This window comes from Cygnus atratus, chromosome 1 (genome assembly GCF_013377495.2).
Source record: "Cygnus atratus isolate AKBS03 ecotype Queensland, Australia chromosome 1, CAtr_DNAZoo_HiC_assembly, whole genome shotgun sequence".
Lineage (NCBI taxonomy): Eukaryota > Metazoa > Chordata > Aves > Anseriformes > Anatidae > Cygnus > Cygnus atratus.
Window position 1 is genome coordinate 179,803,678 of NC_066362.1, and position 26,613 is coordinate 179,830,290.

Genomic DNA, 26,613 nt, shown 5'->3' on the forward strand with positions numbered 1-26,613 from the left:
TAGAAGTTAGATTTCACTGTTGAGAAGACTTTTGTTTATTACCTCTCTCAGGTATTCATACATACTAATAACAAGATCCTCCCGTGAGCCTCCTCTTCTCCAGGCTGAACAATCCTAGTGCTCTCAGCCTCTTCTCACATGTCAAATGCTCCAGTCCTTTCGTCATCTTTGTAGCCCTTTGCTGGACTCTCCAATACCTCCATGTCTCTCTCATACTGGGGAGCCACGGACTGGGCCTAGTACCACGTCTGACTGGGGAAGGATCACCTTCCTTGACCTGTTGGCAGTGTTCTACCTTATGCAGCACAGGAAGCTGTTGGCATCGTTTGCCATGAGGGTGCATTGCTGGCTCACATTCAACCTGTCCATTGGGAACCTCAGGTCCTTTTCTGTAAAGCTACTTTCCAGTCAGTAAGCTGATGGTGTGTACTGTTGCATGGGATTGTCCTTCTCCAGGGGCAGGACTTTGCATTTCCCACAGTTGAACTTCAGGATGCCTGCTGGTCCATTTCTTCTGCTTGTCAAGGTCTCTCTGGATGTCAGTGCAGCCATCTGGTGCATCAGCCATTCCTCCTGACTTTGTACTATTTGCAAACTTGCTGATGGTGTACTCTGTCCCATCATCCAGGTCTTCATTGAAGATAGTAAGCAGTATCTGCCTCGGTACCAGCTGCTGAGGTAGACAACTAACGAAAGGCCTGCTGCTGGACTTTGCACTGCTGCTCTACAACCCTTTGAGGCTGGCAGTGCAGCCAGTTCTCAGTCCACCTCACTGCCTGTTTAATCTGTAATTCATCAGCTTTCGTATGAGGATGTTATATGAGACAGTGTCAAAAACCCATGCTGAAGTCATGATAAATAATATCTACTGCTCTCCCTTCATCCACGAAGCTAGTAATTTCATTGTAGAAGACTATACAGATCTGTCAGGCTTGACTTCCCCTTTGTGAGTCAATGCTGGCTACCCCCAATCACCTTTTTTTTAATCCATGGTGTGTTTAGAAATGGCTTCTAGGAAGACTTGTTCCCTCATCTTTCCAGGGATTAAAGTGATGTTGACCAGCCCCTGTAGCTCCCTGGATCCTGCTCCTTGCCCTTTTTTTTTTTTTTTTTTTTTTTTAAGATTGCAGTGACATTTGTTTCTTCCAGTCCTTGGGAACCTCCCCTAATCACCATGACCTTTCAAAGATAATAGTGGCTGAGGTGCTTGTTCTGCCTTCTCCAAAAATAACGCTAGGAAGCTGTGCTGTCAGACTTCCTCTGTAATGGGGTAGAATTTCGAGTCATATGTGCCTAAATGTTCTTTTGGGGATAGTTTTTCATTAAAATGCTGCTCCTTTTTCTCCTACTAAGCAAGATTAAAACTGGAAAACAAGCAAAGAATTTCTTCAAAGGATGAAGTTGTGGGGGTTTCTGTTAATCTTAAAGGAAAAACATACATGCTGTAGGTGTTTTTTGTTTTAAAAAAAGTTGTTCATTAAGAATACTGTCTAAAGTGGAACTGATAGTGCTAGTGTTTTGGGTTTTCTTGTTTTTTAAAAGATTTTCAGAAAGTATTGGGCAGACTTTCTATGATCAATAAAGTCATTTTTGTCTTTTCATAACCAACAGTTATACCACAGTGTTGCCTTCTGTCTTTGTTCCACAATGACTAGTGAAAGTTATGACTCGTTTTCTGTCCTTCCTTTGCATCTGATACATGACTCATGAAGAATTTACAGATGCACTTATTCAGTGGCAGGAAACTTTACTGGAAACCCTTTTTACATCTGGTGATGTAAAAGTCATCACTAAGTAGAAAATGGTTTCTGTATCTAAAACACAGGCAATCCAGAATTAAAGGTACTACTTCCTCTGTCAAGGTTGCCCAGTTAAGACTTACTTCAGAGGAATGGCAGCCAGAAAATGGTTTCTGTATCTAAAACACAGGCAATCCAGAATTAAAGGTACTACTTCCTCTGTCAAGGTTGCCCAGTTAAGACTTACTTCAGAGGAATGGCAGCCAGACCACTATGTAATTACAAGCATCTTATAATACATGCATAACAATGTTATGGTACTCTAGTGAAAGTAGTATGTATTCAAGTACAAAACACTAACTCTGAGTTTTGAAAAATATTTCAACCTGGATACTAGTTTGTTTTTTTTGTTGTTTTTACAACTCTGAGGTTATAAGAAGTGTGAAGGCTGTAGTCTTCACAATGGAGTTGCTCATCTTTTTGAAACTGTCTCTTACTTCCTTAGCTATAATACAGATATTCTATAGGTGTTACTTGCTTAAACTACAAAAACTGCATCTATCTCCAGTTCCTTTTGTAACAACATCGTCATGTTGGATTGCATAACCTACAACATGATCTACACTGCTGGTGGAACTTAAATGAGCCCCCACAATTAAAATTCAGAGTTGTACTTTGTGTATATAAATGTTTTTGTTTTCATGGGTTGTGGGTTGGACTAATTTTTCTAATTGGTAGTAGTCATTCCTGGCTGAAAAAGTACTGAAAACCTACTAGAAAAATACTAATTTTAATATTTTTGTTTATATGTTGGTATTTCCTATGTTAAATGTTGGCTGTATCTTAAAACTTGTAACTTCTTGTTCAGCTGTGAAAAGGTGAACCCCCACTGTCTTTGCATCATATGTAAAGTTAAATCTTACAGTAGTTAATTATGCAGTATATGCAACTTAAAACACAGTAGAATTGTAGAATCTTGAGGTTGGAAAAGACCTTCAAGATCACCAAGTCCAACCATCAAGCTGACCTACTGAGTGCCATCATGAAACCATGTCCCTTAGTACCTCGTCCACACATCTGAACAGTTCCAGGGATGGAGACTCTAATGCTTTCCTGGGCAGCCCTTTCCAAAGCTTGACCAGCCCTTCCATGAAGAAATTCTTCTTAATATCCAATCTGGACTTTCCCTTGCACACGTTGAGGCTGATTCCTTCCATTTGTCACCTAAGAAAAGAGACCAACAACCTTCTTTCAAGTAGTTGGTAGGGAGCAATGGGTTCTCCCCTCAGCCTCCTCTTCTCCAGATTAAATAACCACACTTTCCTCAGCCACTTCTTGTAACTCTTGTTTTCTAGTCCCTTCACCAGCTCTGTTGCTAGTCTCTGAACACATTCCAGCAACTCAGTATTGTTCTTGTGAGGGACCTGAAACTGAACAGAGTACTCAGTGTGCTGTCCCACCAGTGCTCCGTACAACGGGACAGTCACTTCCCTCATCCTGCAGGCTACACTACTGATGCAGGCCAAGGTGCCATTGGCCCTCTTGGCCACCTGAGCACACTGCTGGCTCATGTTCAGCCAGCTGTCAACCAACACCCCGAGGTCCTTTTCTGCCGGGCAGCTTTCCAGCCACCCTTCCCCAAGCCTGTACCACCATGTGGGGTTGTTATGACCCGAGTGCAGGACCCGGCACTGAATGGTGTTGAATGTCATGCGACTGGATGCAGTAGTAACTATAACCGAGTTACCAAAAAGACACAGGCTGCTAGGTACTTTTCTAGAACAGTTCATATCTTCAAGGTCTATTTCAAATACTTAAGTTTAAACTGCTAGCAGAACTTTGAAATAGCAGTACAAATATTTGAACATGTTAAGATGAAAGGTCATATGCTTCAAATAGTAGAAAGTGTTTGATCAGGTTGAAGCTGTAACTTTCCACCACATTTTAAAACAAAACAATTCACAAAGTTGGAGTAATGTGCATGTACAGGCAGAAAACGTGGGGAGTTTAATTTGGATATTGCAACTTCTGTGTTGACATTTGCATGCTATTCTGTGCTGCTGTGGGAGACCACTTCTTTTTGTGTCCCACAGAAGCTGCTATTAATTTCATAGGATGAAACTGGGGAAAAGGAAGAGCGGAGACTGAGCCCATTAGCTCCTTCCTCTCTATTACACACTGATTTTTGCTCCTCCTCACCACTGTGTTTAACATGTAATGCACTCCTTAAATCTTGGTGATGAGTAAGGATGGGGATGAAGTATGGGGAAGACCCATAAGGAGTTGAGAAAATCCAAGTGACACTGAGAAAGCATGGTATGAGGACAGAAGTGCTTAGGGATTTTTCATGTAAGGGTAACTACTGCAGTGAGGTTTACTGCGTATTGAGGTTGGACAGGAAAGATACAGGCAGTCCTGGTTCATTGGGGGAGGTAAATTAATTACAGAGGAGAACAGGGAGAAAAGAGTTCAAACTTTCTTTAACAGATGTTGTTTTCTTAATATTAGATTGAAGTTAAATTGTTCTGGAAAGTTTCTACTGCACCCAGTGCACTTCCAAGGCAAAGCAGTAAATTGCTGACACAAGTTTGCAGCAACCCTGGAGTTCTGGGCCTTCTTCGCATCTTCCCACTAAAAATAATAGTTGCAGTGAGACATCCCTGTATAAATTTGATGTCCTTTATTACCAAAACCACAGATAGTTAACAGGTAATAGGCTACGCAGGGTGCTGTTCCCTTTTCTTTGGGGAATGGGACATGAAGTGCCTCACCTTCAGTCAGCTTTATTTCTCAGCAAGACATAGTCATAAAGTAGTACTTCCAGCCTGTGAAGCTGGTCACTTACCTTCCAAACTTTATTCAGGTGTTTAGATGCTTAGTGGGATTTCTAAAATCCCACTGTGTTTATGTGTGATATATATGTTGTGTGTGTATATACACAGCATGTGAGTTAAAGTGCAAATTCTTTGAACTGAAGTAGGTATTTAGCATTAAATCCACAAGTTACTTCTGAAATGATTTTCTTCAGGCGTTAAGACTTTTGATCTTGAAGTTACATTAACCTTTTAACACAGTCTTCAGCAGAGTAATAGCTATAAAAACAAGTAATTCTAAGAATCCTCTTTTTTTGGCCTTTTAATTACTTGTTTGCATATGTGGAGTTACAGAAGAAATGTAACGAAGATCTGAACTAGGTTACTAAATGCTTTTCTTCAGTTTTAGGTCTGATGCTTCTGTTTCTGGAAAGCATATGGTACATTATCAAGTTCCAGCTTGCTTTGTTTTTGCCTTGCTGCTGAAAATCAAGCCTAGAACTGCATATGTTTCATGATCTTTTTCCTCTATAAGAAAAAATCTGTGTTAAAAGTTGTTTAACAACATACAATGTTATAACTGTTTTCACAGCTTTCCATATTGTTTTGTTTTCCTTTCCTTTATCTTTGTTTTGATTTCACAGAGAACCTGTGTGGCTGCTTCTGTCTTTTTTTTTTTTTTTACATCCCCTTTGTTTCCATTGAATTGGCAGATAAGTCTAACTTAGAGGGGGGGTTCATTAAAGCTTGTTTTAGTTGACAATTATTCTTCCATCCTTCAGTGACTTCATAGCATTGAAATGCAACAGAATTATGTTCACTGAAATCATTGGAACTCTTCTGCATATAATGCTGCAGCTCCAGCATGTGGAAGCTGATTATCAGGCTTCATTTTTTTCCAGTGTTGATTAGTACTTTTGTGTAGCAGTCATCACTGGAAAATACATAATCAAACTTGTATGGGACATTCCATATACAAAAAAGTATTTTCCATAGAAGTTGTTGCTGGTTATGATTAAAAAAAAAAAAAAAAAAGGCTGTGAGGATGTAAGTTTTGATGCCTCAAGGTTACTGTATCCTTGCTGTGTCTGACTTGCTCGTATGCTTTTGGTCAGGAAGAGTGAAGTTTTGTCTCAGTTAAGCATAGACTTCTTGTTGTCTTTGAGAACAGATTTTTCTCTTGCGTATTTAAGCTTCATCTTTGATTGCAAATGCACTAAAATTTTGCTTTACATTTCCAAGAAGAGGCTGTCATTCTCAGGAGCAAGTGAGAGGATTGAAAACTCTTTTGGGTTTAGTTATGTATGAATACTGTGCTGCTCTTGGGTAGCAAGCAAAAAGTAGCATTTGATTTACTACACAATTTAAATTTGCTTCCAAATATATTTATTTTAGTATTTACTGAAAAAAAGAAAGTGGGAACAGGAGTGAAGGCTATGTAGTCCAAGTCTCCCTACTTGTGTTCAGCATGAAAATTCATGGAATGAAATAACCTCATAAAACTTCTTTGAATAGTCCTCCTCTTACTCTCTAAATGTCTGATTTAATTTGCATGCTGTGAATCCTGAGTCAGTTTTGGTCTCTGATACGGTTAGATTCCTCCCAAGGTACTTGGGGCAGGGGTTCCCCCTGTGGAATGAATCTCTTCTAGAAGCTGACATTTGGGAGATTTGGATGACATGGGAAAATCAGACTCAAAGTCAGCATTAGTCATTCTTTCTTGCTAATACAGCCAACGGGGAGTAGTAAGCATGTCTGGAAGATGATTTCTTCCTTATTTTAGGAAGGTGACTAAAGATCTGTGTGCTTCTTTTAATGAGATGAGAAGGTGCAAGTTGCCTGGAGCTGCAAGCATTGAGGTAGGCCAGTTCCTCTCTGAGGTCTGTTGCAAGTGGACCCAGTTCCTGAGTCTGTGCTCCTCTATCAGTAAGACTTGTATTCCTCTCCTGGACTCGGGCATGTTGATGGCTCCTCTTTGTGCCATGGGACACTTGGCGTCAGGTAAACCGGAGTCAAACCAGCATCCTACAAAGTTGCCCTTACTGCTTACATCGGGTTCTTCAGGCTCCCTCTCAGAAGATGGATATTGTAATCTCTTCGTAAATTGTAGAAAAAAATGCAACTGCTTTGCAAAGTTATTTTTAACTGCAGAAATTCAACTCTTAAAATATGTGAGAATTAGACTCTTTGCAAACAAGTCATCTGAAGTACATCCCTTGCTAGGTAGAGCCTCTTTTTCCTGGTGATTAAGACATTTCTCAATTTTTAACTGGGCAAAGTCCATCTAACCTTCTGCATATTCCAGAATTATACATTTTATAGAGCAGACAGAATTACATTCTTCAGGAAGAAGTGGAAGGAAGTAGATTGGGGTTTATGCACCATAATAAAAATGGCCTTTGGCTCTAATTTCTCTTCCTTTCTTTTTGAAAGTAGAGGAGAAAAGACATAGGAAAGGACTACGGGCTGTGGTGATTCCTCCCACTGACCCCTTGGTCCAGGACTGACCAAGCCTTCCCAACCTGAGAATTGAAGGCCAGAGCCTTCAATTTCTTTTCTAACTCTGGTTGGTGTTGTCACACAGTGTTTTGATACACAAATCTGCACAAAACTGTATGTATGGGGAGCACTTTTGGGAGAGGGAAATAATAAAAAAAAAAAAGCTACTTCAGAAGCTGGATAGTGAAACTCATACTATACTTTTTTTTTTGAGGAAATCCTATTTTGAATAACTTTAGAGTATAGTTCTTCTTTTGGCACTTCATGTTGTGGTCTGGATTTAACATTTCTACCTTAAATAGCAGTCTTTAATCCTGTGGGCTTTCACCTTATTCCTGTACCACCAAATAGGAATCTGAGCTGTCATCAGTAACGTTGGGAAATACAGAATTCTCTTCTAGTCCATATACTTCATTAACCAATGACTTACATAATTTTCAAATTTTGTAAACTCCTTAGAAAACGAATGTCCATACTCTGTTTCATCTTGTTTGTTTATTTTTTTCCCTTAATTTTACAATTGCATTGCAGGAGAGGAATTGTTTTTTAAAGGATATTTATACTTTAATTCAAATTCTTAGTTGTTGTTCAGTTGAGTTCTGTAACCTAAAATGTCTTTGTCGAGATATGGAGAAAAGGAGAAGGTCATATCTTCTCTCCCATCATTTAATATTGATTGAAGTAACTCGGATATAAATTACAGAATATAGAATTCACAGCCAGAATCAGCACAGCTACTGCGTACTTGGTGAGCATCTCCACCAGTAACCCAATGGTGATGTAACTTCTTGGTTGCAAGGGGGAGAAGTAGAGCATGTTTCCCGTTTTGTGCTTCAGAAGGCTGAAGGAGGTCAGGATACGTGCTGAAAAGGCTCTGCCTCAGCCTACGTAGGGAGAATCAGTCGTAGCTTTATGACCTTTCTGAAATAATGTGTTCAGCTGTTAGGCCAAAGGTTGATTATGACTGCTTTATAATCTTGTATATTGTTTCTCATAAATGCCAAACCGGTTGTACATGTCTTCAGACATGTCAGTAATATCTGGACAAAGAAATTATTTTGGGTGAAGAATGCCATTGACTTGCATCATCACTTGAATAGTTTTGAACTGTTTACCTCCATTTCTTAATCTCTGCTAGCTTTTATAATGTTTGTAGGATTTTTTTTTTTATTGATTGTTAGGTATTGTATGGAGGCAAAATACTAGCAACTCGATAATGATGGTACAATAGTTGAGCTTGTTTCAAATGTGTGCTAACCAGCAAATTAAGATCTTCCCACCATTAAGATCAACACAACAGATTGAGAGAGACTGGGGGTTTTTAAAAAAAGTAGGCTTTTGCCCAAGGGAACACCGAATAACATGTATTTGGCGGAGTACTTTACATGGCAACTGCTGGTACAGCTTGCAGTCAAAGTACAGGAATTATAACACAAGAATTTTTTGATTTTTCTAAGCACTTAAACATCTATATATCTGTAGCTTCTTGAGCAACAGGAAGATGGTTGTTTTTTTTGTCACTTTCACTTAAGACAAGAATCTCTGTTAAATTAGTTTTCCAAAATGAAATTGGCAGTCTTCTACCTTTTTAATCCATCTGGGTACAACTTAAATGGAAGTTTGTTCCCTGATTCTGCTTCAAATTGTTGCAAATAAAGCAGATTTATGGAAAGTGCCTATTGAGGAGACTGTCTATCCCCAGTATATTAAGTACTAGCCGGAAGCTTAGCCCTTACCACTTCGTATAATATGAGCTCTGTCCCTCATCCAGTTTTGCTTAGCATTGTGAAGCTCTAGTCCAGCGGACTTCAACAAACCGTGGTGAAATAAAAATAATCTGCTTCAAGTCTTCTAGTTTTTATTTACAGAGGTTGATGTTTCTAACCACTGGCCAGGACCAGATGCCTCAGAAATTTCCAGAGTTCAGAGACTGCCCCTAACACAGTTTCTTTCTAATTCCCTGTAAACAAGGATTAGCTTAAAACTTTGAAACAAAATGTGTGTCGGTTTCATTATCCAGATCCTTTGAAACACTTCTGTTACCCTTACATTTTTATTTTTCATGATTTAAAGATATTACAGTTGGATTATTTTAAGTAGCAAATCTTCTGTGCGCTATCCACTAACCACAGCCTGTTTCTATGCTAATGAAACAAACTGGGTTTGCTGTAAACGAGACAAATAAAACTTTGCTTAGCCAAGCTTTGAGAATCGTGGAATGCAGAAGAGAAGAGACAAAACAGAGACAAAGTAGATAAAAAATGTAAATATTTTTCCACAATAAAGCAAGAGACAAAGGCACTTGTAGAACATACACTGACACTGTTATACATAGACACTAACAAGTCTTGTACGTGTTTGTTGGTGACATAAGATGCAGATTTCAACGTTTATCTTTTTACTGGTTCTTCTCAGAAGACTTTCTATTTTTACAAAACAAGGCTTCAGCTCTCCAAACCATCTTTTTTTTTGTATCCTGTGATCAGTTTTCAGCTCGTCTTTCACATGAAGAAGGCTCTGCTCTTTGTGTGGAAGAGGTGACGGGGGATGTATGAGTTCTACGGATTTCCTCCATAGTCCCCCAAATCAAGATTTGTTAATAATCTTTACTTTCCTGTTTTTTTCATTAGGAAGTGTTAATCTCCATATGTAGAGCAGATGGATTCCTCTAGGTTATCAGTCAATCTTAGCAGATGCTAGGGTAGAGAACTGTTCAGTTGTGTGAAATCCATAAATTGAAATTTGCTCAAATAACCTTGGTGGACAACAGTAAGATTTTAGAACTTTATTATTAAGGACATTGAATAATGTCACGTGGGTAATGAAAAATATCTGTAGGACATTTGTAAATAAGGATCAGAAGCCTGTTTTCTTCTATCATTCATAATAAAAACAGACGAGGACTTAGGGCAAAATTCTAGTGTTACTTTTCCGTATAGATACCACAGATATGTTGTGTCTTTAGCCATGAATTGACATGATATAGCACAGAACTCAAAGTTTTCAGAACTCTTTATTTGTTATTAGCCAGCATAAATGGGAAAGGAGAAAGTCTAAAAAAAAAAGATGGAGCTAGAGAAATTTATGAAAGATGACTTTAAGACAGAGTTAGATATTCCTGACAAGCATGAAATTCTTGGAATTGTTTTGAATTGCCAAAGGCTTAAGACACTGTTTTAATCCAGCTTTTTATCAGTTGTTGGTGTTTTTTCTTAATTTATATTCTTATGCTGTCTGTAATACCTATTAAATAGCTCTTTTGCATTTTTCCATTTAATCAGTTTTCTAAACGTTAGTGGGTTTCATCCTGGAAAAGAGTCGTCCTTAGCCTCATTAGCATCGTTATAGGGACAGCATATTTTGAACATAATCAATGGAAAAGTGACTTGTGCTACGTTTGTAACTGAGATCACCTTGGCTGGACCACAGATGTGATTCCATCTGTCAATTCCTGTGCTGCTAATGAATAACAACCCTGAAGTATTGCAGTGCTCTTTGTTCAGTAACTTTTAGGGACATGAAGACATGGCATAGATGAAGCCACAAATCCACAAATCACAAGAAGTCAACATCAGAACTGTCATAGAGTTATCCTGACCTTATGTCCAGTTTTCCCTTTTCTTTGGACCATGCTCTAAGGAACCAAAGGAGACGTAATTTTCCTTGTAACAAAATTTTCCTTGTACTTAGAATGAAAACAGCCCCTTTTAAAACAAAAAATAAATATTTTCAGTAATGAAATGATATTGGATATGAAATTTCTCTTGAGCCTGGAAAACTTTTACTTGTTAAAGAATTTTTTGCTGATGAAACATTGGGAATGTGACTTGAACTTGGACTATTGGAAATTTACGTCTTTGTTTTAACTGGACTGTAGGCTTGAGCCCCTTTATATAAAGTTTGGACATTACTGTCCAAATTTTTTTTAATTTTCTACACCTCAGGCAACATCCAGTTGGTAATCTAACGTTCTCACATTCCAGGTACCAGGTTGTTGCGATGCACTTTCATCTTTCATTTCTGCTTATGGACTAGGACTTTTGTGTAAGGTTATGCTTAAAGTTTTATCTAGTATTTGAAGTAATTTCTCAAATTACAGGGAGGGAGGGTTGAGCGTTTTCCCCTACCTAGCTGTCTTTCTGCAGGTGAGAGCATACCAGTGGACCCCTGCTATGGTTGGGATTATAGTCAGCAGATGCTAAATTATCAGAAATTAATATTGGATGTTTTCAGTTCAGTTCCACTCTTTAGTGGAGACTAATAGAGGGGAAAACATCTTTGTCAGCACCTGCAACATCTTAAATATTAATACCTAATAAAAGGTATTTCTGTTGACAGTATTACTCAAGGCAGATGTGCAGATGTATGTAAATAGGAAATTTTAAAGCAAAATTGGGAAACCTGGTTTTTTCTTTTCATGCCTCCTAATGTAGCAAATAAATGCAACGCATGGAGTAACAGAGTGTTACAGAACAAGCACAATAAAATCCGGTTGATTACTTCTTTGCTGTATTTTTCACTCTCTTCTAAAGTGTTCCCTACCCGCCTCCTTTCAGGCTTCTTCGCTCACAAGCTGCATCACATATCCAAGTATAAAGTCAGAAGCGGGTTCGTTCCTAGCTGGTGTACCCTAGCTGGGAATCGGGAGGCTAACCCAAAAACACGCTTCTAAGAGAATATATTTGGGAGCTTTGTTCTCTTAAGCCCGAGCCTCCTGTTGACTGACGTGAGATGATCCAGAAGCAGATGCTGCAGCAGCTATTTGTTGATTTAGTTGCTATAGTGACATGATACATTCGTGTACAGCAGGAAGCTCACTGTACGTTGGCTAATTTGATAGGAAGGAAGGCTTGAGGTAGGTATCGCTGACTATACCGTTAATTGATCCTACCTTTCGCATCCTGCCTCCGCATGCTCCGTGGATGCTAGAGAGCAAGGTAAAGGGAGATCCTCGGTGGCGGTCAGGGTAAGGTGCCCTGCTAAGGGGGGGCAGCGCCCAGCACATCACCGAAGATTGCCTCCGCGTGTAGTGAATGGACCGGGCTGGAGCATCCGGAGTGGTGACTTGAATCTTCCTTCGTCCTTTGTCACTGGGGTAGCACCAGTTGAATGAGAGAAATAAAAGGATGCGAGCAACAGTAAGTCCAAGTGCTAAGGCTTTTGAAACGGGATGCTGGATTGAAGCGTGGCGCTAATTAACGTCTTGATTGGAGCGGTTAGGGGAGAAAATTGTGATTGTGCGCTAATGACAGAGCATAAATGTGGCTCTGCCTGGAAGTTGGGGATTGTGTTTTATTTTCCTTTTCCAGAAATACACCCTTTTATAATCTTGTTGCAGGCAGGCTGTTAAAGGTACAGCATACATCTTATAAAAGGCGAGACTGTACCACCCTTTAAACAGCCTTAGTTGGGGATTTAAAAAAAAAAAAAAAATTGAAGTCAGAATTAGCTACAGTTTTTTCCTAAATCTGCGAAATGTTCAGAAATGAATAAACCTTTGTCCGTGTGGCTGAAAATACTGCTCATCAGTACTGCTAAGCTAATTTCAGTTGCAGTATTTTTTTAGACAAACCACTGCTGTCATTTTTAACATTGCTGTATTCTACTACTGTTTAAAGATACAATTTTAGTATTGTTTATGATTTTTGCTGACAAACATTTGCTACTGACTCAGCACCTATAACCATAATAATGCTAAATACAGATGTTTTCAGATTAAAAAGAAGCCAAGCCAAAAAAATCATGCCTGAGGCTCTTGCAGCTTTCCTAATAAACCCCCTTCAGAAAAGAACATTATTTCTGCTCATACAGAAGTGGATCGTGGTTGCTTTTAGGTTGCGTTTTCAGAGGTCCAGTGAAATGTTTTGAGACACTTTACCTTCTTGGTTTCCAGGATGTTTTTTTGTTTGTTGTGGGGGGACATCCAAAAAGATGCAAACAAACCTCAAAAACAGAGAGAAAACCAGAACTCTGCTTTTCAGTAGTACTACTTTGCTCCAGTTTGTAACCCTTCTTGTTGTACAGGAGCACTCTCACTACATATTTCATTGAAATGTGCCTTAACCACAGCTGTAATCTGGCATACTCTTGTCTCTTCATATTATACGTGATTTTAGGTTTTCAGATTTTAGATTTTTATGGATGAAATTAACGTATTATATCCTAGCTTTTTTCCTGCTTTCTCCTTGCATTTGTAGCTTCACCATATTTTTCATTATTTTAGTTTGTGTGCCAGAATACAAATTGGTTTTGCTGCTGAAGGATTGCATTTTTGGTTGGTATATTTCACTGTAGATCTATTAGTATTTTTCTTAAATATATTCAGAGGCTTTTAACTTGGTTGGAAAACTTGTCCCAAATCTCTCTCATTCTGTAAAAATATGTAAATTCACGAAGCGCAACTAACTCCTTTTGGACAAAGATACCAGGGAACTTATTCAGTTCCCCTCCCCTTTAGTGGGAGGTGTGAGTGGCTGGGGAAAGGGAAGGACTACAAATATTTCTTTACACTGATAGTCAGCCTGATTCTTTTGGTTTTCTTGTCTTTGTGGCAGTGGTAGCCTGCAGAGAGAAAAGAACTCTGGTTCTCACTTGTGCTTATCCCACAACTTCACATGACACAAAGTATTTAGTGTATATTTAGTGTATATTATGTTGGTTTCTTTAGCCTTGGTCAGTATTAAAAAGCTTAGCAAACTTAACATTTTTCTTTTCCCTTTCAAAAGACTGATACTTCTTGATACTGAAGGATGCATTTGAGAACAAACGTATCTTTGAGAGATGTAAAGAGCTTGACATCTATAGATTTTTCTTTAATGCAAATATGAAAGTACTTGTATTGTATCCCAGTAACTCTAAAATGATAGTTTTGATCTTCCAGGTAAGACTTCGCTGGTTAGAAATAAACCAGCAGGTATTCAGAAAAGTAAATATATATTTTTTTAATGGTGTTGTATATTCAGTAGCTAATAACTTTTCATACAGACAGTGAAGCTTGTAAGCATAAAAGCACTTATTTGGACAACATAATTTAATACAACAAATTTGAAATGTGGCTGTGAGTATTGAACTTGTAACCAAAATTTGACTGTCTGTATCGAATCTCTTAATATTTGTGTCGGCTCGTAAGAGTTATGACTATTTCAGTCCTGTCCTTTTATAAATACATGCATTTAAACTGTGGCCTTATAATTTATAATAGAGAGAATTGTCCTCAAGCAGTAAGGTAAACTAGATGCTTTTTCATAAATCTTGTTCAAATCTGGTCTGTAAGCATTTCTACTAATTAGGTAGGTCTTTGTATCTTTATGCAGCAGGGTTGAGGAGAAGGCTAGCAACTGTCTTAATTTTGGATTTTCTTTTCTTTTGTACCTGTGTGAAAGACTATTGGTATGCTTCTAGACACAGTTTTTTTTAACTTCCACCTAAGTTTAGACTTCTAGAATCTAAACAGTAAATTAAAAATATTTCCTCTGGATATATGATATATTAGCAATAATGTTTTGTACATGTAGTTGTTTCAAATAAATTCTATCTCCTTCCACAAATCAACTGCATGTATGTATTTGGTAGAAGCAGCAGAATATTTGTGAGGCACTGTTTTGCCTGTGACTGTTGATTTCCTTTGAGCAATATACTTCTGGCTGGCCGTGTCATGCACATGTGTGTATTTGCCATGTGTGTGTATATTTGTGAAGGGAGCCTTGCCTTTTTAGACAGAGTTCTATAGAGAGCTGCCTTTGAATGTCTATGATGGTGAGCAAAAGAAGAAAAATGTGTAAAACTTGCTATTAGACATCTTTTACTAAGTAGTTTTATTAGGTAAGTTTTTACCTAATAAACCAATTTACCATTGACTTATTTCACGTTTTACCTACTGGAATGTGTGACTGACTTCTTTTTTTCCTCCATAGGGACAGAAACAATTTGGACTTCTAATTGTGTTTGTAGTTTCTGCTACGGATAGATGTTGCCTTAAAACAGTGGAGTAACACACCTATGAATTAAGTCTAAAGTTTTTTGTCTTCCTGCTCTGCACGTCTTTCACGTCACGCAAGGTCTTCACCAAGGTTTAATCCTAGTTTGCTGCTGATGCTTCACAATGACTTCTATAGGATTTATTTCAGTCTTGCTTGCTAACCCTGTGGTGGAAGACAGGCATGTCCTCTCTTCAGTGACCAGCCACTAACCGAGCCTATGGTTCGTCACTTTTTCTTTGTGGCTGAGAACATGGGGAAAACTTTTCCCTACATGCAGTGATGTAAATACACATTTGTGATGCCACGAGTCTTGTGCTACCTTTCCTTCCTGTCAGCCTGATGAAGTTGTCTGGAAATTTGGCAAACTGCTAACACAGCACTGCTTCACGTAGCAGGATGGAAGGAAAAGTAGAGAGGCTTGAAGAAGTGTGCATCTTACTGATGGAAGGAAGGGTCATTTTAAATTGCTGTTTCAGTGGAATTAATGGGCTTTTGGGCCATATTTAATTAGTCTGCAAACCAGCATATTCCAAACAGGGTTAGCTAGATCTGTATTGTAAATTCTCTTCTGCCCCCCACTCTGCTCCAATAAAGAAATAACGTTAACCTGCATATTCGTCTGCCATGAGCAAACCATTAGGTTTTTAAGAAAGTATTTAGTATCCATAAAGACAAAGGCTAGTAAGGTAGGAATTGGTTACATTTTGTATGATTACTATTCTGCCTTTAAAAGCCATTGCTGTGATCATATTGGCGGTGAGAATACCTCCAAGAAGCTTATTTTGTCGTCTTCAGCCTCCATGTTGTGCTGACAAAAGTTACTTCTAGATCTTTCTGGAGGTGAGCATTAATGTTTGGCCTTAAATTGGAGCAGCTCTGAGCCCAGGTAGCTGCAGCTCTGCCTGCACAAGTCTCCCACCCATCTTTTGTTGTTTGTATCCTTAGTCTTATTTTTTTCTGACTTCAGCCATTTTTATCAAAAGTATTTCTTCGGTGTTAAAAATAAGCTAAAGACTTGAAAAAGCATTCAACTGCCTTTCTAGTGCAGTCTGCAGAAGCATCCGAAGTTTCTCCTGCCGATAGTTAAAAGCTAACTGAATAAAAACTAGGGAACATTGAGCAGGCTGCTCTTTGAGCATTCGTACTGCCTTTGATTCTTTAGATACAAGATCTGAATGCTTTCTCATCCCATCTCACACTGGTTTAGTAACGCTAAATCATATATGAGATCTTCAGATGAAATTATTGTTAAGTTATTGGTACATCTGTTGATAGTGTGTCAAACTCTGTGTTGCATGTCTCTGTAGGTCTCAATCATACTAGTTTTGCTACAATAAAATTATATTTTAATTTGGGTTTCTTTGGGGAGATAAAAATTGTAAAAAAAATTATATAGAATTATTGTATTATAAGAGTGGATTTGTCAAATAAGACAGCTCAAATTGATTTAGATGAGGAATAGATTTATCAAAGCTGATAAAGAGGATGTCCCTTAACTAGTCCTTCAAATAAGCAAGCATTGTAATGTTTCTCCAGGCTCCTGTCAGGCAGTGTTTATGTATTAGTAATTCAAGTGTGCTCAGGAATGTTCCCAGAAACTGAGGCTAAATGTCATGGAACGAGTCTGTTCCAGTAAACTATTTTTTTTTCCTCCAGAAAGAGTATCTGTCTGCAAACTGCCTGTTGAAAGTGGTCCCTGGAACAGTTTGCAGCATCATCTGGGAGAGTGCTTGCTGGCATCAACCCAAATGGTGATCAAGACTTACTACAGCGTAGTTCATCTTTGCAGGTGACTTTTCCAGCACCTGGGAATGTTCCTGAGCACTGCTCTCTTTGCTAGTACAGATGTGGTTTTTAGGTACCGTTGATGTGGTCAAGAGGACGAAGCAGCTGTCTTAGAGATGACAAATACTGGGATCCCTCAGTTTGCAGAGACTGGGGATAAAAGAAGGAAATTGCTAAATCTCAAAATAATGAAGGAGGTAGGTGGAATGAACTGTTGTTCAGCAAATCCCATAGTACAGGAACTAAAGACACTTAACTAGTTGAAAACTGGTTTGAAATGGTTAAAAGGTGAATTTCAGGAATTCACTGCTGTTGGAGGTTATGGAGGCAGACAGTGTGAGCAGACTCCAAGAGTTTAGGCAAACTCATGGACAGTGAGTAAGATGGACTGCAGAAACTGCCCAGGCTCCTTTGCCCTTCCTAAATAGCGTCTATAATTGATATATTAGAGATAAAGTGCTAGAATGGACTGCTGACCTGGGCCACTGACCCAGACCATGAGGACATTTCTTATGCTCTTATTTGGCTTGAGCAGCTGCCTGAGCTTAGCAGTGATTTCAGGAAAACCATATTGAGCTCTCTAATATGTGGCACAATTGAGTTCTGTTGGGAAGCTGGTCTATGCCAGTCCAGGCTATGTATCTTGAACTGACAGTGGATGGATGGGCAGTGAAGTGAATGCTTTAAACTCCAGGAGAGAAAAAAAAAAGAAGTCAAATATTCCATGCTAAAAGAGGGGTTTTAATAGATACTATTTCTTTTTGCAATACCTTTCTGTGTTTTCAGGATGGATTTTGCTTTTAATATCGCATTAAGAAGAAACCTCTGTAATCCATACCAATTTAATTAAACCACTAAAAAGCTTAGTATGTTGTTCATTTGATTTGAGTTTGTCTTCTAAAATGTCCTTTGTAGAAGGAATTAAGTACCATTGAAAAGTATGAAATTTCACTGCTTAAACTCCGTGATAGACTTTGGCCACTGATGCTACAGATATTTCAAGCTTTAGCCATGTGAGCTGGCCATTTTGTTTTATGTATGCAATAATGGTTTTGAGGATAAATGTGTAGCTCCACTTGTGTATTTTCAACTTGTATGCTAATCTCCCCAGAAAAGGTATTCTGTACTGTTGGTTTTTTTTTTATCAGGAACTGTACTGAGGTCATGTGGATCATTATTAAATAGCTGCTTAATGGAAACAATTTAGAGTCCTAGTGAAAATGACACAAAATTAGTTGACCTAATACTCCATTTCTTAGTAGTAATACTTTAACATATTCTCGAGTCAAAAATATGTTGTCAAAGTTGTGTTAGCTTTGAGAAATTACATTTCTAAATTTCATTATCTTTTATAGTTGGTGGTGCTTTAAATATGTTTGTAGGGTCGTAGAGCCTGTATCAAGGACTCAGTGGCTTAAGCTCCCATTATTCTTTTAAGCTTGTGAAGTCCTTAATTAGTGTTTTGTTGATTTAGTAAGAGAAATGGCATTTGAAGACTGTGTAGAACGTGCCTCCCACTGAGACTGGCACATGACAAGTTTTTTCAGATTATTGTAGTTACTTGAGAAGAGAGGGCAGCAGAAATGTGGATAGAATAATGCATATTGGCTTTTGGATAGCGGGGTTTTAGATTTTGATAGAAAGTTTAGCCTTTCAGATAGCAGAGCTTTCAAATAAAGCAACAGGATTTGTCACAAAAAGAATGAGGCACAAGAAAAGAGACTCAACCATTAAAGTTTTCCAAAGCATTTCATTAAGTCCCAGCCAACAACAATGTTGCAGAAGAAGGAGATTGAGATCGAGAACGTTCACTGTGAAAGACGAGAGCCTCAATTTTCTTAACACCACTGGGTTGATGAGGTAGCACATTGGGCAAGGAGACGTGCAAGCCTCTGCAAAGTCTTCGAGAATGAGGTGAAAGACCTATAAATAGTAGCAGCGTGTAAGTTTTATTTGCCTACCGTGATGCTGTGAAAGATCCATATTACCTTTTCCATTAGAGAGATTTTCTTGCATCTCTGATGATGTGCAGCAGACTTTTATTACGTAAGAGTGAATCCCTAGGAGTGATTGTCTCTCTTTGGTAGTATATCCTCTGACCAGAAGCGTACCAGTCTCTCTGTAAATAGGAATAGCTTTAATTTTTCTTCATACAAGTTGTATCTACTCAGGAGGTGAGAGAGTGTCAAAAATATCCTTCTTAAAGCAGTGATGACCCCCGGGCTTCAGCAGCAATGAGGCAGAGAAGTAGGACTGGTCACATTGACACACTTCACTCCAGAACAAAGGCTTTTGAAACCGGTGGTTTTTGAAACTTCTGAGATTGCTACAGCCCTGATTCAGACTCTTTTGGCATGCTTAGCAACAAAATACAGCCTATATTGGAACAGTTGTAAAATATAAATGGGAATGTACAACATAAAAGCAAGGCTGAAAGTGGGAGCCAGTCAAATGAGTACAAGCAGACTAATAGTCCATTGGGAAAAAAAATAAAAAAGCTCTATTTCCTCTTCCTGAGACCTGAGCATCTAATTAATGTGCATTAGGTCAGCCACGCTCACCACCCTCTTGGTTGGGATTCAGATGCCCTCAGAGACATGGAAAACCCACAGACAACACGAGTGTGAAAGCAGTGCTGGTCTTCGTCAGTAGACCCATTGCAACATGGCACAGCCAGTGCTGACCAGTGCTCACTCTCCCTGCATTACGCCATGGCTGGAGTGTTGAGCCTTTATCTTCTGAGGTGCTGTGAAGCCAACAACAAAGGTTTTCACACAGGAGAAAACACTCCAAAAGAATATCGAGAGGCACGTGGCCTACTTGCTGCAGTTGGGGCAGGCCTCTGGAAGAGGAGGAATAGCAGGTTCCCAAAGCAGCATCATTACCTAGGCCACCAACCTCAGCCAGGCATCAGCACTGAAGAAATGGGAACAATGGAGTAATTTTAGTCATCCCCTCTTCCATCTTACTTCAAAGTAATCAAGGGAATAAATAATTCCAGCTGTTGCCCTAAAACTTGAGACCTTTACAACTTTTCCTGCTTCTCGTAGTTCATACTGTGGACACCAAGCACACTGAGGTGACACTTGTAGACTGCCACGTCACTTGCCAGCTGCAGCCAGGATGGCTGCTTCCAGAAGTCAGGGCATCCTAAATCACCCAAAGCACTTATGCAAATCTGGCTACTTTTCCGTACATGTGGATGGACAGGGATTCTTATATGCCTCTGCAAAGCTTTAAGTACTTCCAGGCTAAATTTCAAGCTAAAACTTTCAATTGTAGCAAAGAGGAGAAAGTAAGTCAATGAAATATGTGTCTTCAAAAAGTTGCATCTGCTTGGGAGGTCTGAAAAAGACATTAGAACTCATCACTCACATTTCCCTCCATCCTGGTCTGAAGGTGGTATCCACATGCTAAAATACTAACTACAAACCCTTTCAATAAACTCTGTAATAGAATATTTTTGGAAGAGATACAAGCTTCATTTGAAGCTCACTTCTAAAATCTTGTTTCTAAGTTTAGGGTAAGTTAAATGCTAACTGTTACTGAGTTTTATATTCTGACACAGTTTAGATAATCAGGAAAATTTCTCAACATGATAAAATATAAATAGTGATACAGTTCATTGTTGTTTTCCTCAAAGAGCTGAAAGCTTCTGAAAAGAGATCTTACTCTAGTAACATGAAACAATTCAAGGTAGTATTTCTGACGTGCATGACCAAAACTGAGCTAAACTGGTATTGAACCCCGTAGACCCAAGTTTGAAAATGTAAACATCCATCAAATCTCATGAAATTTGCAGATATGTTTGAGTAAAACTTGTCATCTTTCAAGGAATTTGTAAATTTGTTCTAACAGGAGGAGGAATTCATATGATTCCTGCCTTTTCCTCACTATTTTGGGCACAAAAAAGGGAGCCTGAACATGTAAAGGCAGAGCAAAAGGCAAAATTAAACAAAAGAGGAAGATTCAGTATTCCTAAAATGAGTAGCAATGAAGTTTCCTGTTTTCTTTGTAAAGAAGCAGCGACAAGCCCAATTATACTTTAGCAGACTAACAGAGTAAATTTTTTGGCCAAAATCTTGAATAGTTATATAGAGATCTACCTCTGATTCACATCAGGAGGGAGACACCTACTGTATTTAGGCACATGCAAGTGAGACTGAAGATGTGCCCAGAAAGGAAATTATAAAATGCACCTGCTCTTCTTTATTTTCTTTTGTTTATAATTTTAGCTGGGTTCTTCATGGTTACAAACTTTTTATTTCAGAAAGGTAGGTTTCTAAGGAGAATGCAGAAGTCTAAAATGGTAATGGGCTTCTGCTTTGGTTTATGTCAACTTTTTGCAGTTTTTCAGCTGAATGTGCTTTTCTATCAATTCTACTTTGCTTGGTCTAAAAACAAAACAACAAAACTACAAGAAAAAACACCGAACACAAAAAGACAACTAGGATAAACAGCTTTCTGCGGATTAAATTATACATACTGTTTCATGCTGTGCATCTGGTGCACTTTCTTATTACTTCTAACAATGTTTTATAATTACTGAATGTGCAAACATGCTTGGATCATGAAAAGAAGGAAGTTGCACAATATTTCCCTTGTGTTGAAAACTGCCAAGCAGTTATGTTTAAAATACAAACACTGAGTTCTAGGCTTCTTCTGAAACTTTATGTAAGGGTTTGATTTATGTTGAAGTTAATGTGGTTTGTTGGAGTAATTTAAGCTGTAGAAATAGTATTTTAATTATATTAAGCAGTCCAGGAAATAAAATTTGTACAGGTACTGTTTTACCCATTTTTATTCTCTCCTAGGTTCTTTGGAAAAATACGTTTAAAAATATCTGTACGTGTACTTTTCTGTGGGGATGAAGGCAGCAAACAATGTGAAATGGAAAATGTATTTAACAACCAGAAAAAAAAAGTGTTTTTCCCAGTAAAACTTTTTTTTGCACATAACAGATTTCTGTAACGTATTCCTGTGTAATGGTTGTGAACACTCTTTTATTTTTAAGGTTATTCTTGTGCAAGTTAATCCAGGGGAAGCATTTACAATAAGAAGAGAAGATGGACAGTTTCAGTGCATTACAGGTAAAATGGATAATTTTTTTTTAATATTTCCTGATTCTGCATCAGGATAAATAAAAGGTAATTTCTGGTGTTGAAGGTAAAAGACTGAGAGAAAATAATTTTAAATACAAAAGCTGCTTAAAGACCTAAAAGATTATGTGCCTAGGCATCATTGGATTTACATTTCGGTACCATAAGGAACGTACTTTTTATCTGTATTAGTTAAAATTAAATTCCCTTGTTGGGGTGGCCAGAGAGGGCAGGAACACGACATTTACAGTCTGCAGACCAAACAGGCAAGTACTATTGTAGCAACTTTTGACTAAGCTCGTTTATTGCATAGACCTCAAATCAAAAGTTACAGTTCTTAATTTGGTTTCAGTTTGTATTTTCAATTGTTGCTATCATATGGACATCGTTTTGCCCATCCCAGCAGTAACTGTCTGTTATCCCATTGCTAGTTTTCTAGGACACCTAGGGATCTCTAGGGACATCACTTGGTGTCCTTCCTGAGTTCTAGCAAGATCCAGCTGCAAAATACAAACACTTCATCTAAGCATAGTGTCCCCATACGCAATGGTCAGTTTGGATGCTGTTTTCTATTCTGAATGAAAATACCTACAAGTCGAGCCCATCTGCAGCTGCAAGAAAAGAGAACTCAGATATTGCTCTTGTTTAGAATACCATTTTACTGTGTTATAAAAGAGTATCCACAGATTCAGATAGTGGATTGTTGTTTTTTTGTTTTTTCTTTTTGCTTGTTATCTGCTGGGCCAATGAATCCTACCTTTTTTTTCCTGAACGTTGGCTCAGCTCCAGCAGATACTGTCCTGGGAAGTTGAAGTTCCAGCTCCTTTTCCCCATCTTTTCAGTCTGAGACAAAAGGTCTATTTCCAGTGTCATAGGCACGTCCTTGGGCTACAAGTGAACTGATTAAAAGGAGGCCTTGAACTGTAATTAGTTTTACATTGACAATTCTTAAAGTTTACATGTTCATTAGTGCCATTTTTCTGAACTCTGTGCCAGTTGCACATTCTTGTTGCTTCATTTCAGCCACAAGTCGGTCAGTATTGCAGCTCACAGTTCTATACTTCGTTATTTGAAATGTATCTGTAATAGTTGCTTTGCAATATCTATGAGCAACATAGTAATTTTGTCCTGCAATTTAAGGTGCTTTTTTAAAAAAAAAAAAAAAAAAAAGATAAAAATTGTATTTAACTTCTATTGCACACAACATTGAGGAGTGGCATACCTTGCATTTTTGTGGGTTTAATTTTGATTTATCAGATGGGCTTAGTGAGGAGAAAAATTGATTTGTCATTTTCCTTGCATGGTAATTTTGAAAGTAGAAAGTGTGTGTGATGAACTGCGAAAATACTGCTATCATATCTTTACAAATAGAGTTCTAACCTTTCATGATACTGCTTTTATCTTTGCCTGATTCCTCTTGCTTTCTAAATAGGCAGCTTGCTATTGTGATTTTATTCAACTGTTGATTTATCTGCGCTTTAAATATGAGAGTGAATATTTATTAGATAGACAATTCTTACTGGTACTCATTAAGAGTAAACTCAGATATGGTTTTTACAACTTTACTGGAAAGTCCTGCAACTTTTGCAAACCACTTGTTATATGGGCATTCTCCTTGTCCTTCTCCTTTCCAGTATATGAAAACATGGCTTATAGTTGGTAATAAAACAGAGATCATAAGTTAGAGGTTTTTTTTGTTTGTACGTTCCATAATCTTAGAACAGCATCAGTTAGACATGTTCACATGAATATAGCTTTTCTGGTCTGTTTTTGCCGCTCTGAGATGTCCCTGTGTTATAAGGGCTATGTCAATAGATCTTTCTTACATTTATAACATGTTGGGTCTCCAGCTTAAAGAAGAAACTCCTTTAGAAAGTGATGCTGTACTTTTTCATGGTATGTATTGCACTAATGAGGAATGCCTACTTTCCCAACAGCTTCTGTGCACAGATTTCTGTAAAGTGAATGATTGTAGTGAATGTAGTGCACACTGTAGAGAGTAATTTGGTATTGATGGTCCTTCTTGCTCTGACACAACTTCTCAAACACAGTTTGCCCTTGACTTTGCTGCAAAATGGATGCCCAGTCTGCAAAATGGGTTACAGCTACAAGAGACTATTGTGCTGACTCTAAAGAAGGAAACCTCACATCAGTTCCCTGTTCTTATTTTCTTCGCTGTATGCACTAAATTATTAGGTCAAATCAAAGTTAAAGTTGCGGAAATACGTAATGAGTACAATTTGGGGAAGCATTATAAACATGCAGAAATGCTTATTTAAGAAAAAGGCATGGAGAAACAAAGATGTCTGAAACTGAGTGGAGAAGCTATTAGTAGCAAGTTGATTTAGTCATCAGAATGTGAAATAATACTGTTTTCCAGTTTGTTTCCCTGTCAGGCTTTGCCCATCTTTATTCTCTTGTCTGACTGTATTGACTTCAGTCTCAACAAACAGCACATTTTCTGCTCTCTGTGATGTACTATGTAAAAAGACGTTGTAATACATACATTAAAAATGTGTATCTGCATATTACTCTGCAAAGACAGCACACTGCTCACGGAAATACTGCGATTACGTATAACAAGTACATTGCATATTGATGTAATTAATGTCGTTGTCTTGTATCACGCTCAGAATCCACCTGAAGAAAAGCATTATTAGTACAAGCATAGGGCTTTTTCCATGAAATGCACGTAATATTTTGTTAAAAATATTCCCTTATCCCCTTCAAAATGATACTTGTAAAGCTACATGAATGATTTCCAACACTTCTTTATTTGTGGTAGAATGGTAAGTGACCACCAAACAAATCTCTCTTAGTTTCTGATGTTTGCTTTCTAGAATGAACTGGTTTGGGAGCTTCATTTACTTAGTATTTGGTAGGATGTTCAATATCCTACAGATAACAAGGACTTCAGATTAATGTTGAACATTAACTTTTTTTTTTTTTTTAAGGAATGGAAAATTTTCAAGTACTACTTTTCAAAGTCTGTATTCTAAACTATATTTAGCAAAGTGTTGCCTTACAAATATGTGGTTAGGTTCTCTGTAGAGTAAAATCTTATTGAAAGTACCTAAGGAAAGGGAGAAAAAATGTGAGATTACAAAGGATACTAAGACTTTGGCATGTTATGCATTGAGCAAAGATTGAAATGGTTTCAGGTTCTGTGAAGGCAATTTGCATCATCATATGCTTAAATTGAGATTATGTAAGTATAGTACAAAAACATAAGAAAGGAGGTTGAGAGGTTTTGAGCTGCTTGTGGATGGATCCCCAGCAGAAATACAGATCCACAGATGCGGTAATGTGGGTGACTTGGTAAGTCACGGTTCCTTCAGTGATTCTAGATCTCTGTCCCTTGTGCTTTATTGCTGGTCATTTCATGTTGAGATTGCAGTATCTGCTGAAGCCAGTGTGGATTCTTTATAAATCTAACCATTTTATATACTTCTTGCACCATATCTCTGTCTGTTGGAAAAATTGAGGTGCTCCATCCATCAGTCTTTGTGCTGTTCCTGTCATAGTTCTTTTATTTCTAAAGAGTACTAGCCTTACTTTGGATGCTCTGTACATAGGGTAAAAGTACTCAGCCTGAAAACAGCAAGAGTCATTGTCTTTCCAGGAGAAAGGAGAGGTGTGAATAAGTGTGAATAAAGTGAGTATTTTAGAGCTGTCCTTGAATCAATGAAGTAATGAAAAGTACCAATTAATAGAGGAGCACACCGTGCTTTCTCTGAAAGCTAAGCTTCTGAAGAAAATAGTACATTTATACTCAGGTCTCTGTACTGACTTGCTGGCTGTTTGCAGGTATAACTCACATAGGTGATCTATAAAGCCTTGAATGTTTTGGAACTGTAGGTGAGAAGTGGCATCTTAGCTTGTGCCTCTTCCATGGCAGTTAAGATGTGATGAAAAGGACATTTTATTTCCTAGTTTAAAATCTGTAGGTTTGACAAAAGAGCAGTGGTTGCTGAGGGATCTTTCCTCCTTGGTTAATCTCTTTCCTTTACTTTGACAGAGTTTTGATGACTGTGTATTTTTTCTTGATGTACTGCATGCATATTTTTATAAAATAACAAGCATGCTTATTTTGTATTTCTGCAGTTGACAGCTTAGGTCTTAGTTGCTTTTCCGTTGTGTATATTTTGACTTAATTGCAACTTTAAATGAGCATTTCTCTGTACCAAGGGCCAACTTGTGATTTAATAAAATATTGTTTGGCTGTCTAGTGGTTTGTCTGATAGCAATGACTTCCGCCCACTCTTTTAACACAACTTCAATTTAAACCATTTGTCAGGGTTGCTTTCTAAAGACAGTGCGATTTTCTTGCTAGAGAGACAGGAAGGTATCTGCCTGTGTATCCATATGTTAGACCAAAGTGCTTATTTTCAGAAGAGCTCTTTTAGATCTGTGAAACTGTTCGCACATACTGGAAATATTCAGACTTCTGTGGAAACTTTCCTTAAGCAAAATTTTGTCTTCTGTTAAAGTGAAATAATCAGCTACATTGCAGTGATTCAGAAAGCCAGGTTTGAAATAAATGAATGGGCTGTCTTTGTAGAAGTGAATTACTGCAGATCATTCATTCATGAATTCTTCCTATTGCAGAATAAGTGAATGAAGATGACTCATCTCGAGCACATTTTATAACAGTCCCAAGTTGCAGCTAAGGGCTATTAAATGTTACTTGACATAATGA

At 38.0% G+C, this 26,613-nt stretch overlaps 1 protein-coding gene across 5 annotated transcripts in view; it reads left to right on the top strand.

Annotated features, from left to right (window-relative positions):
• Positions 1-26,613, top strand: part of FNDC3A (fibronectin type III domain containing 3A) — a 119,912-nt gene that overhangs the window by 18,169 nt on the left and 75,130 nt on the right. For 4 of the 5 annotated variants that reach the window (XM_035553293.2, XM_035553294.2, XM_035553295.2 and 1 more), the window contains one exon: positions 21,830-21,905. The exons of the other annotated variant lie outside the window; for it this stretch is intronic. In XM_035553293.2, coding sequence (XP_035409186.1) covers positions 21,830-21,905 — 76 coding nt within the window. The remainder of the gene's footprint in view (positions 1-21,829; positions 21,906-26,613) is intronic. 5 annotated transcript variants of the gene reach the window in all.